This window comes from Gymnoscopelus braueri (assembly GCF_963280865.1).
Source record: "Gymnoscopelus braueri genome assembly, chromosome: 19".
Lineage (NCBI taxonomy): Eukaryota > Metazoa > Chordata > Actinopteri > Myctophiformes > Myctophidae > Gymnoscopelus > Gymnoscopelus braueri.
The window spans coordinates 23,027,329-23,040,450 of record NC_137621.1 but is presented as its reverse complement, the minus strand read 5'-3'; the positions used below and the strand labels follow the sequence as shown (position 1 = coordinate 23,040,450).

At 41.1% G+C, this 13,122-nt stretch overlaps 1 protein-coding gene across 1 annotated transcript in view; it reads left to right on the top strand.

Moving 5' to 3' along the window:
* Positions 1-7,794, top strand: part of stac (SH3 and cysteine rich domain) — a 40,103-nt gene extending 32,309 nt beyond the window's left edge. Inside the window, exons 11-13 of the mRNA XM_080413660.1 lie at positions 4,768-4,819; positions 5,719-5,856; positions 7,344-7,794. Of these exons, the coding sequence (XP_080269786.1) occupies positions 4,768-4,819; positions 5,719-5,856; positions 7,344-7,442 (289 nt within the window). The 3' untranslated portion in view covers positions 7,443-7,794. The remainder of the gene's footprint in view (positions 1-4,767; positions 4,820-5,718; positions 5,857-7,343) is intronic.
* Positions 7,795-13,122: the final 5,328 nt, after the last annotated feature.

Here is a 13,122-nt window from a genome sequence, read left to right as displayed (position 1 = left end):
CAGATCTACAAGCTTGTTGTGATCCGTTGTAAGCTTATAGATCTGTTATATGCTGTGAATATTCACCTATTATGATATGTCCAGAATAGGGAAGCTAGGGTTTCATGTGGAGCAGGAAAATTGAGAAATAGGAAGAAGCAGAGTAAAAAAGAATGCGCATTACACGTTCCGATTTTGTGCTGTGAATATTTAATGTTTCTTTACTCTCTCTATTAATGTATAACAGACTACAAGAGAAACAAGGGCAACCTAGAAGCAGTGGTGACAGTAACTAAGTACATTTACTTGAGTACTGTACTTAATAGGGCAAGACTAGCCTGGTATCCAGCCTGCTTCGCTACGTTCGGCTGACTTTTTTTTCTCTCTTCGCTTCTCAGTCTGGAAAGCCTCCCATTGGAAGGTTTTGCAGAACTACACTGGAACTACATATGTTACGTTGGGCAACGTCGTATGTTACGTTGGGCAACGTCGTTGCTGATTGGATGTTGTTCAAACGAATGACGAATCACAACGATCACACTGTTTTTTTGGTCCCGCCCCGCACCACAGACCAATCAGAAGCCACGTTAGGTTTCGAAGCTTTTGGCATGTCCCGCCTCCCTTGGAGATAGGAGGCTTTCCAGACTGAGAAGCGAAGAGAGAAAAAAAAGTCAGCCGAACGTAGCGAAGCAGGCTGGATACCAGGCTAGGGCAAGACCACTTTGGTAGAGGTTTGGGTTGTGCATGTACATGTACATGATGTAACTTCAAAGGTGGACAAGAAATCTGAAATAATTGCTCCATTGATTATAAATTGATAATTCAAAATATACTCCTCATTGACTTACATTGTGCGGTGAAACAGCTCTCAAAGTCCATCTTTTAGCACGTAAACGATCACAAACAAAGCTGATTCAGACAATATAGAACATCACCAAACCCAGTACTGTTTATTTTTTAAATAAAAATGTCAACTTCCTGTTGAGTTTACCACTTGAAGATCCGTATTCGCTGATCCAGTCCAGATTTTCTCCCTTATAGAAATAGCTAAATTATAATCGCTTTGTGGCTCAACTAAATATAATACTGTTGAATCCAACTGTACTGAATGAATTCAAACAACCATACTCTATTGCTCCGAAAGTCACCTCATAGTACTTTATGTAGCTCTCTCACAAATGCAACAATGGCTTACTGCTCATCCAAACTCCAAAGCCAGAAATCTGTTTGTACATTTGCTGTCTGACATACTTTACAAACTCAAAATAGAAGCCATGCTGCCAGTTCCTCCTTCAGTGCAGACTTAAAGGCCCATATTGGTGGTCGGGTATGTTTACACCATTGACTACGGCTCAACATACTGTATACTTGACATGACTGCCAGCATCGCAGTTATGTTTAGCCAGCATTGACTCAGGTAACTGCGGTAGCGTATGAGTGATGTTGGAGAAAATGTAAACAAACGATATCTAAAAATAAAGCTACTGTATTAACGGGAAAATGGCCTGTGTTTATGTACGATACACTGAAGCTGTGAATAGACATTAACATGTTTTGACGGCGTATTTTGACGGCGTTATGGTTCTCTGACTCATATCTGTTGGAGCAGGATGTGTCACCGGATTCTGACACCGGCTTTTCTGATTGCCTTTAATGCTAATGAAGCAGTTATTCTTAGCTGTTTGTCAATGCTAAACAACACAATGTGTGAGCATACAAACCTACACACATACGCACACAGTATTTACCTTTACAGATAAGCAGGCAGGTGTCAGTGAATGATAGTCAATTGTCAGTGGAGAAAAGCTATCTAGTCATAGCATAGCTTTCCAATGACTACTTTATTGGTAGTATAATCCAATTGTTTTTCATTAGTCTGCTTGTGTTATCTATTCATTTCAGGCTATTCAGTAATTCATTATATCAGAGTGCTCCAGAGGTGAGTCATAGATTTTTTTAATGGACCTAATTATTATTAACATTTCTTCTTTTTTTAGGTGGCTGATAATTAGTGTGGCCTGATTACAAGTACCGGTACCTGTTTACTGTTCAAGATCTTATTCTTAGTAACCTTAACAGATGCAGCTAATGGACTAAACAATATAGCTTATTTAGTCCATTCGCCTTCACCACAGGACACGATAATGTTTGTTTCACGTCAACATGTGAGAGAACAACAATGCACAGTGGCTACAGTATGACTCTTACTATGTTATTATGAGCCCTGGTAGAATCTGAAGCTTTTAGACCATCAATTGCTGCCCTCCATGAACTCTGATGAATAGGCCATCATTTTTAACAGCCCTTTGAAATAGGTCTTTAGGAAAGAGAGCATTCTCCTTCTATCTCTCATTCACTCCCTCCTTCTGTCTCACTCACGCACGCACACACACACACACACACACACACACACACACACACACACACACACACACACACACACACACACACACACACACACACACACACACACACACACACACACACACACACACACACACACAAAAATGATCCTCCCCATCTCTTCCCATAGAAAGTTCAATCATCAGGTCTGATAAGGTATTCATTGGAATCTCTCGGACAGTTCACTGAAAGCTACAAGTGTCTCTAATGTGATGCGAGAGTGAGGTCTAGCCAACACCAACTCGGGACTCCTGAATCGCTGCCCTCCACACTCTCCTTTTTAGCATCAGGGTCTTGAGCTTTACAGTGTTGTTAGCTAAGCTATCGCACCGCAGTGCATCTACTGTACGTAGGTGGTGTGATTCTTGCCTTTCCTGGCTTTGCCCATTTGGCTCCCATAGTGTCAGTTTGCTTGCCACTAGTTCCGGGTGCCTGATGAAGTGCCCTGCCAGCCTCATCCTTCTCGCTCTGAGTTTGTCTGTGACCCGTGGTAGGTTCCCGTAAAGGACCACCTTTCTGATGTGGTCCGTCCATGTGACACCATGTGCACCATAGTGCCATTCGTAGCATTCTTGTGTAGACTCCATCCAGGGCCCTTTCCTGTTGTGCTGTGAGGGTCCATGTCTCAGCCCCATACAGTAGTACTGACTCCACTGCAGCTACGAACAGCCGCCTCTTGAGGTCTTCTCCCATGTCTGATTTCCACACTCCCCTCATCCCATGCAAGGCATTCCAGGCAAGTGCCCTCCGGACCTTCAGGTCCTGTTCCGTTGAAGCAGTCCAGGCCCGAGATATTTGAAGTCCTCGACTGCCTCGAGCCACACAGTGGCAATGGCTTTGTCCTCTGTGTTAACTGTCAGTACTTTGGTTTTCTTGGCATTGAGCTTGAGGCCGATCTTCCTGCACTCCATTTGTACTTCCAGTAGTAGTTCCCTTCCTGTCTCTGCTGTATCCGAGACTAGGGCAATGTCATCTGCGTAGTCGAGGTCAGTAATCATGATGGGGTGTAGTACTCGCCCTGACTTCCTTGGGACCAGAGTCTCTAAATCTCTCCCCTTATGAAAGTTTATTTCAAAGGCTCAGGATCCCAGTATAGTGCGTATGCATCCAAACCAACATGGAAAAGCTTAAATGGTGAAATGGTTAAAAATCGAGACACATAAGCTGCATAATTGCTGATATTGATGTTGTCAAAAAAGTCAAATAATGGTCGATATATTGGCCAGACTGATATATCGTTTTCCGTTTCAATTCTCTTCAAACTGGAAATGGGGCTTTTGATTAGCTACTTGCAGCTGCTGCCGCACACTTTGATTACACAATTACTGTGAGATTATATGATGATTATCATTATGACGTGTACTGCATTATTAAACATCAGACTGATTGCTCGGCTATTAGATATGTACTTTCTTGTTGTTGAATAACCATTTTTCACCCCCTTGTGTAAGTGAGGGTCTGTGTCTTGCACAGCCTTTCAGCACAGAATGCTGTGTTAAACTTCACTGCGCGCTGGAAAAATGAACGGCAGGTCGTACATTTCCTGCTCTTACCCTGGAAGTCCCATATATCAAGTTGTTGTCGACAGCCGAGGAACATTTTACAGCGTCAAATGTCATCGCGTGTTTTTCCTCACCTGCTATAAAACCACATTCTCTGAGTCATGTTGAGTATTCCCAGCAGAAGACTGTCAGCATTTTAATTGGACCACAAGAGGGAAGCACAGGAAACAGCCTAAACTGCATTTGGGCCCAGCTTTTGTCCCACCGCTCTCTCTGGTTCTTATTGGTCGAGTACACCCATGGCTTTGAACAGATGCTAGTAATTATGACACATGAGTTGATGAGGTATTCATGATTCATTTTGCCCCGAGTCTGCTGGGTGCGGAAGAGCTTCAGAATGATAGAAGAATCATACAGCCTAAAAAGATCCCCAACTTAAAAAAAATACTCCTTTCCTTGTTCTCTTAGCCACTTTCAACCTGGTGTCCCCATTTTGGGCATGTCATAGGTGAACATATTCAAAACCTCAAACATAAAAAAATAATTTAAAAAATCTCCAAAACAGTTCCAAAAATAGCCAAAATAGCAGGTTGCACTTGGCAAAGCAAATATGCTTTGCCAAGCATATTTGCACATACCTATCGGTGTGCCTCTCAACCTGGGTTCATCTGTGAAACAAATGTCCAAAGTTTTGTTGTTCATTAGGATTTGTTTTAAAGTTATTCTATAGCTTCTAAATTGTATTACTACATGACTTTTTTTTATGTTTCCCACAGTACACTTGTGACTAATGCTGAGCTGAACAGCACACCGGCCACGACGGTTCCACTGTTTAGACGAGAGGTGAAAATTACTAAATTATTTTTGTTGTATTGCTTTACAGACCCGGAGAGAGAATCATTGTGGCCGATGACTCCAATGATGACTGGTGGAAGGTCAGTCTGCAGTCAGTAATGTATTATTACTGGTTCTCAAAGTGGGGTCCTTGACTGGGTGGTCCCCAGCAAAATGAGGGACAGTTTATACTTATAGACATTTCACTTAAGCCGTATTTTATTTTTCAGCTATTTTGAAAAAGGTTGACAAATGTTGACACATCTTCTCTTATGGGGGTCGCTGGCACTACATCTTTTCAAATGGGGACCACAGCCAAATACATATCAATTTGGGCTCCTTGACTTGAAAATCTTTGAGAACCACTGGTGCAGTATATAGTGTTTGACGGTGCTGTCTGCCTGCCGCTGGGTTGACCAGTGACGTTAGTGTTTTATTGTTGAATTTTGTACCAAGCCAAGAATGAATATAATATATGATATGGACTGATAAATTACAGGCATTAGAGCAGTAAATGATGGTAGTAAGACAACAGCCAACCTCACGACAGAGAAGCATAGCAGATAAATTAGGGAGATGGGAAGGCCAAAACGTGACTTGGCAGAGGAAGTGCAGTGCTACCAGGCTACCAAGACATCCATGCATCTTAACAATGTTAATGCTTTCTGCAGATTCTTTGGAAACAGATACATCCAAGCTGTTTGGCCTTTAGCAGTTTAGTTCTGAACCAAGTGATTATGTTAAACAAACAGAAAAATATTTTTGATATGCGATGTGGACATTTTTTTAGATAAACATTTGTCATCCCAGAGGGAAATTCTGTTGTTATCGGAACAAATATCAGAAATAATGTAAGTATAATATACTGTAGTTAGTTACAACAATGAGTTAGATTGGTTAGCCAAACTGTTTGTCTACAAGAGTTAAAAGGATTCTTTTAAACTAGTTTCATTAGTACCTTCTGTTTCTTTTTTTATGCTGAGTGTCTTTTTTTGTCCAGGGATTAATAGAGGACAGGATTGGCTTCTTCCCATCATCCTATGCTCATCCGTTGCGGCCTGGGGACCAAGTGTTCAGGTGTTCCAGGACCTTCATTGGCTGTAAGGAGCAAGACCAGATCACTCTAAAGGAAGGACAGGTAGTCTTTAACTCTGTGTTTTAATAGTGCATTGAGATTATTGATATGGACAAAAGACTTACAAAAGTATTACAGATACTTAGTGCTATTCTCTGCCCAGCTACTCCTTACCGATGAATCGAGCAAAATAAGCATTGAAGACAAGCCGTTTCTATAGAAGGACTGAATATTCTGGAACTGTGAAACAATTGCTTTTATCATGGCTATACAGCATAGCTGAATGGGTATGCCCTAGTCTGGAAATCAGAATGTTACCCCCCAGCCTATGTGTCAAAGTCTCCCTGAGCAAGACACTTAACCCCCTGGGTGTTGGATTAATAGTGCCCACTGCTTCTTATAGTTAGGATGGGTTAATGCAGAGGACACATTTTACAAATGTGTGTGCAAATGGACTGTGACCAAAAAACACCCCAATGGATTGGGGACCATATTATTGTCCACGGTACAACTCTGTCTAAATCATAACTACAAACATTTTGCATCAACTGTTCCATCACAAACATTCACTGATTTGAACTGGCCAACAGAGAATCCTCAACCATGGCATTACCATTTTGGTATATTAATGGCTATGCTTGAACCACGTGTTCCCACAATGCTTTGATCTGTGGTGGTGGTGGTGGTGATGGGGGGCAACCAACCAACCCCCAGTTGAGATTAAACCACTAAACACAACTTCAGTTCCTGACCCTGTTCCTGTCTTCTTGAGGGAAGCTCAATGTGCAGCACTGTCCAGTAACACAACAACAAACACTACCCCACACTGGTAGAGCAAACACACAAAGAGTGGTTCTCAAACGTTTTAATTTCAAGGACTTCGTAACTCTGAGAGTGCACATATGGAATTAAATGGACGCTTACTCTCTTTAAGTCTGTAACTCTCAGAGTTACAGACCTGTAAGGGTCCATTTAGAACCCTCGTAAGGAACCCTGAGGGTCCCTAATAAACCCTGAGGGTCCCTGTTGACCTCACCTCCTCATGATAGGAGACATTTTCATTAGTTGTTTTTTGTTTTTAATTATCCTTCTTATTTGAAAGAGCTTTTACGTCCATACAGTTCAAGATATCCATTAAGACATACTCAACAACCTTTTTTTGAGGTGCTGTTATACAAAAATAAATTGAAAGACGTTCATTTAAGTTTAAAGCACCTTCTGACTGGAACAATTTACCTACCTGAAGAACCACTGCTCTATGGCCAAACACATTTTAGGAAATGCTCAATTGAATTGTTGTGTTCCCCTATTGATTATCCCTACGGTTGTCCATAACCCCTTTAAATCTGGTATTCCTATTTTGGGCATGTCAGTATAAATGTCAAACATTTAAAACAATTTTTACAATTTCTCTGTTTTTTTTCTTTCTTTCCTTCAAAAATAGCAGCAATGCAACACTTTTTCACTATTTTTGAAAAATTGTTGAAAGCATGATATAGGGCTTAAGTGGTTAATAGTCATATTTGCCCTTATCGTCGTCATTCCCACAGATTTGTGTGAGCTGCGAGGATGAACGTAGTGGCTTCATCAAAGTGTCCTGTGGAAAAAGGATTGGTCATGTACCCTGTGATGTTCTGGAAAACATTTGAGAGAGAGAGAGACGCTGAGAGAAGTGGAGAGAGAGAGGAAGTCAGTGGACGAGAGTCAGAGCGAGAGAGAAGAGGTGAGAAGGGCATGAAGGCTGTGACGAGATCAGTTGTATTGCCAGGCTGCCAAAAAGAAGAGAGGACGAGGAGGAGCAATGCTGAACTTTCGAGATGGCTGCCATGGAAAGCGCTGAGGGAAACTGCCCGCTGTAGGGCTGCGAATCCAAACTTCAGAGCGTGATGCTGCTTCTGCCCCTGTGGACATGACCTTGTTTTGGGCCACTGACTGAGCTTACAGTACCTTCCTCTCAACCCTAAGATGAGAGACGCTGAACTGATGAATGTTGTGCTCTATAATGCGAACCTGGGGGGATTGCATAGTTTCATTCTTTTGACACATACTGCTGCAGTGTGATTCTGAGGGTGAGACATCCAGGTTTAAAGGCGTCCCTATATTGGGCATGTCATTATAGGTGAAGATTCTCAAAAATTAGCCTGGGCCTATATGCTTAATTTATTCTCCATTGTACGACAAATAGATCATGCAGGCTTAAAGGAGAATTCCGGACAAATTAAGTGTTATCTTTGATGTCTCGTTACTCACCTACCGACGTAAAAAGTGGCGTTCTTTTTTTCCATAGATTCCCCTGTCGTCATTTTTTAAACCCCCTCCGTTAGAGATGCGCGGATGGGTTCTTTTGTCACCCAAATCCGCGTTTACAAGTTCATTATCCATCCGCCATCCACCGGCGGTAATTATATCATCCTATTTATAGATCCGCACCAACCGCACCAAATAATTGTTAATTTCCTGACGTTAGTTTTCTTATAAACAATGTTACTCACCACTGTCGCGATGCAGTGACTGTATACAATCCACAACCATGGTAACAACAAGCGCAAGTCTTCATTAAGTTACTTTCGCTTTCGACCACTTTGTTGCCATGTCGGCTTTTTATAAGCTTTTTACAAGCGACTTTTGGGCTTGTTGTTTGGCACTTGTTTTGGGCTTGTTTTCATAGACCTGGCTACTTATTTCTCTCGCAACCTGGCAACACTGGCTGCCTGCACAGCAACATGTAGTGAGCGGCTAATTTGTGCCTGGTGTAAAATGACGTAATATTAAAATACTACAAACGCACACACGGTGAAATTTCGTGCTTTTTAAAAGCTATTATAGGCCTATAGATTGATATCATTAATTCAATTCCTGCATCATTTCACCCGCGGTTTATCCAATATTAATTCATAATTATATTTGATTGACCCAAATCCACCCAAACTGCGGTTAACTGCGGCAACCGCGGCTAGAACCGCGATCCGCGCATCTCTACCCTCCGTTGTCATAATGGGAGTGCGTGGGTTAGGGAAATTCGTCTATTATAACCGATGCAAAGTAATTTTTTTCTCTACTACTATTCATTGTAGAGTCTCATGATAGTCAAACATGCGCTGAAACTTCCTGCGAGGCTACCGTTAATGGCGAACGATTTAACACTGGTTGCTTGTTTCCAGAACCTGGCAACACGAGTTGCCAGGTTCTGGAAAGAAACAAGCATCCAACTTTACATCGGTTATAATAGACGAATTTCCCTAACCCACGCGCTCCCATTATGACAACGGAGGGGGTTTAAAAAATGACGACAGGGGAATCTATGGAAAAAAAGAACGCCACTTTTTACGTCGGTAGGTGAGTAACGAGACATCAAAGATAACACTTAATTTGTCCGGAATTCTCCTTTAAGTGGTAAATATATGAGATGTGGAGGGATGTAAGAGACAACTTTGAACGCATAGGCCTTGATTTATACTTTGTCACATTGAGTAACTCAACAGATTTTACGCAATTTCTGACCTAGTATAAATTAGCCATCTGTTTACAGTTAATGTGAGTTTGTTTGTTTTTAATCCATGCAATGGCATACTTCTTACAGGTAATGCTGCCTCGCATTCATTTCAAATTATATTAAAATCAAAGCTTTAATACAAAGTAGCAACTGGTAGATAATGCACTAAAATGTGTATTTATTGTCTCTAGGATAAACCCTGATGCTAGCAGCTAATAGGATAAGAAAAAGATTAAAGAAAACTGCCTATTGTTTTGAAAAGAATACAGTAACCTTGATTATTTCACCGTCCATGAAATCAACTATTTCTAGCCCACAGTCACAGATTGTCCTGTGACAAAACCAACAAAGCAGAGTAACGTTGCAATGTACGGTATATCAGAAACAGCAGAAACTGTGGAGGAGTATTTTAAAAGGAGCTTGACACAAAGAGGTGAGAAATACTCTGTCCGTTTTCTCTAAGAGGCGCCATTCCAGTTTTCCTCCCATTTTCTGCAAGATATTGGCATGTCTAGTTGCTTAGCCTATACATTAGGGTTTTACTTATTCATGAAGATAAAAAACTTAAAACAGAATCTGTTAAACACATTGGCCATTACCATGACCTACCCTAAGTTCTTCCTTCCACCCTAATTTACTATTTGTTAAATTAATTTTCTAGTACAAAATCATTTTTTTTTAAGTATAATTATGGACAAATAATTCGATTTTTCTTTTTTTCTTTCTCCTGTTGATCATAAGTAAGTATTATCACTGTAAAAGACAACTGAATGAGATGCAGATGATGAATTACGGTACAGCTGACTTCTTTGAATGTGTGTGTGTGTTAACTCAGAACAAATTCATCACTTCAAAGCAAACACTTTAATACGTTTTAGACAATAAACAATGCATTTCTAGTTATAACTTTAAATGTAACCTCTCAAGACAGATTTTCAGTTTGCAATAAATATGTGTCAGCATGATCGTTGGGTAGTTGAATTGAGCTCCAAGGAAGCAGGCCCATGAGCAGGAAGCAGCTGAAAACTAGCATAAAGTGGCGTGACCAAGCCTTATTTTCCTGTTATTCGGCCACTGAAACAAGTTTGCTTCAGATTAAACTGAATTGATTCCCCAATTGTTTTATGTAATCTCTCCTCCGGGTTTCCTCTATCCTGGCTCAGAATATTCTACAAAGGATACATTATCTTGTTCAGATCCTACTTGAGTGGTAAAGTTTCACACTATATAAGAGAGTATATCTTGCAAAGGCCATCCTGCCCTGAAACTCATTCACTCCTGCTCTGAAATACCATTGTATTGTACATATTGTATGCACACAATTAAAACATCTTGATTATCAAGACGATTAAACGCGAAATTAATATTGTATTTTTTTGTACTGTATTTTTTTTAAACCTCCTGCACTTTTATTTGTGATCCACAATGTATCCATGATATTCAGCTTTATACTAAAACCCCTGTAAGTGATTGTGTGGCCATCTGACCTTGCAAATGAAACCCTGAAGTCTGCTGTATACAAGATTATTCCTCTGTAGCGCGTAAGGCAGCCATTCCCAACCTGTGGGCCGGGGCTTGAGGATATTGCAAGTGGGTCCCCAAATAATTGGCAAAATACAAAGATTTTAATGATAATATAACATTAATATTTAAAAAATTTAAGTAAAAAAAAAAAGTCATGGTATTTTTTTTCTTTAAAACATTGAAAGATTTTCATCGTGATACCGATAAATAGGAACTGATCCAAGCCGGAACACAATCGATTGATTGATCATTAAAATAAACATGCTCTAAAAATGCACACACAGCCAAAAGGGTGCAGTGTTAATGGGCCGTAAACACATTTTCCAGATTTTCAAGTGGGCCCTGATCCAGGAAAGGTTGGGAAACCTCTCTGCCTTAAGGCTTCTGCAGGTCCATTAGGCAGCTGTTCAAATAGCCAAGTGGCTGCTAGAGAGGCAACCGATTGAGACTATCACAGAAAACCCTCCTGTTCCAATGCATCCCCACTCTGTAATGACACTCACTGGGGGATCGCTGCAGAAATCAAACAGGTCTCCAACTGCTTGACTCTAGCACCCCCCTTTGGTATATTAAAGCTGAAAACATTAACATTTGGCACATTAGCAGTTACAGGGCTATTACATCAGTAACTACAGTATATTAGTATTATTTCTGATATTTGTTCCGATAACAACAGAATTTCAGAATTGTGTGTGTGTGTGTAGCGAGGGCCACATGTCCCCACAAGTATAGTACAATTTGAGAAATGGACAATGTGTTTGCTTGGTCCTCACAAGGGAAATGGTTGTTTAATTGTAAAAAGAAAAGAAAAAGAAGTTAGGTTTACAATTAGGTTAGGCTGTGAATGCGCACTGCTAGCGGGCCAGCAGAAGGGTACAGGATGTACAGGGGAGAGACACTTAAAGACGGGGTGCCGTGATTTTCAGTGATTTCCCCCCCCCCCCTAAAACATAATCATCAGGTATTATGGTTATACTAGGAGGAAGATTTTTTTTTAAAAGTGTACAGAAATAGTTAAAATTATGTTTTTATGTGGACACGCCTCCAGTTCATTAAGTATACCTGGTTCTCACCTTAGCACCTCCTCCACCACCTTAGCACCACCCACCTGTCCTAGTCCCTCCTCCTCCTCATGCCTACAGCTGTTGTGTTATGATAATGAGGGGGAGGGTATGTTTTTACTATGTCACTAAAGCGCTGTTTCTCTATTGGCACGTTTGACCCTCAAGGTTTCAGCCTCCAGGTAGAAACTCAAAATAGTCAGAGAAGACATAAAACACCACCAGGGGGCTTAATGAAGTTCTATCAACCTCATAGACACATGAAAAACAGAAAAAGTGCAAAACCATGGCACCACCCATTTAAGAATCAACCCTCATGCTCCATGCTCTCATGATCACCACGTACCAGTCTCTGTATGAGTCAACCGGCATCGAGAGCCGTTAGTATGTATGTAAGTATTGTAGCTGTCAAAGATGATGTGATGTGTGAGAACATGAGGACTGATGCTCTCGAGTCTAGTTACGGTTGCAGCGGTTGAGGGAGCAGAAGGTCACACCAGGGAGGGAGAGGGACCAGGACACACACACACGATGACGTGATGAATAAGAATTATTTTTTTTTATCAAATAAATAAATTAGGAAACACATACCATATGATTCTAACACATACACAGTTGTATGTGACAGGGCCTGACTTTTAAGGGGTGAAATGTGTATTAAAAAGTGTTTTATTCAAATATTGAAACATGCTGAGATGGCATGATATGTTTTTTTCATAGTTAGCTCCGCCAGGCCGAAGGCGTGGCAGAGACTATGTTTTGCACCCTGTCCGTCCGTCCGTCTTATTGTCAGCAACAGCCAAGAACACGGGAGTCTATACCTGTTACAATGCACTAGACCCCCAGGGAGACAGATTGCTCATATACTGAGCTGTCGGTGCCAGGATTCGATCTCATGACCTTGTGGTTCAGAGTCAAGAGCTCTTCCGACAGAGCTACCCAGAGATAAGAAACATTGTACATTGACATGAACGTGATGGGTCATTCCCCCAAAATAATTAAAGGCACTTGGCTCATGCACAAAATCAAATATTTTGAAAATGTCAAAGTACTCCATTATTGAACTATATAGGCAAACCAGGACTTGAACATGGAATCTCTGTGCTGAGTCTGATAATTAGACCACTACACTATCTCTCAATAGCTCCCATGAGTCCCCGATGGTCCTCCAGTATCTTGATGGCATGACACTTGAACCGGCAAACTGTTTGTAGCAGAGGCAACCGATCAAGCACACCACACCATTGCACC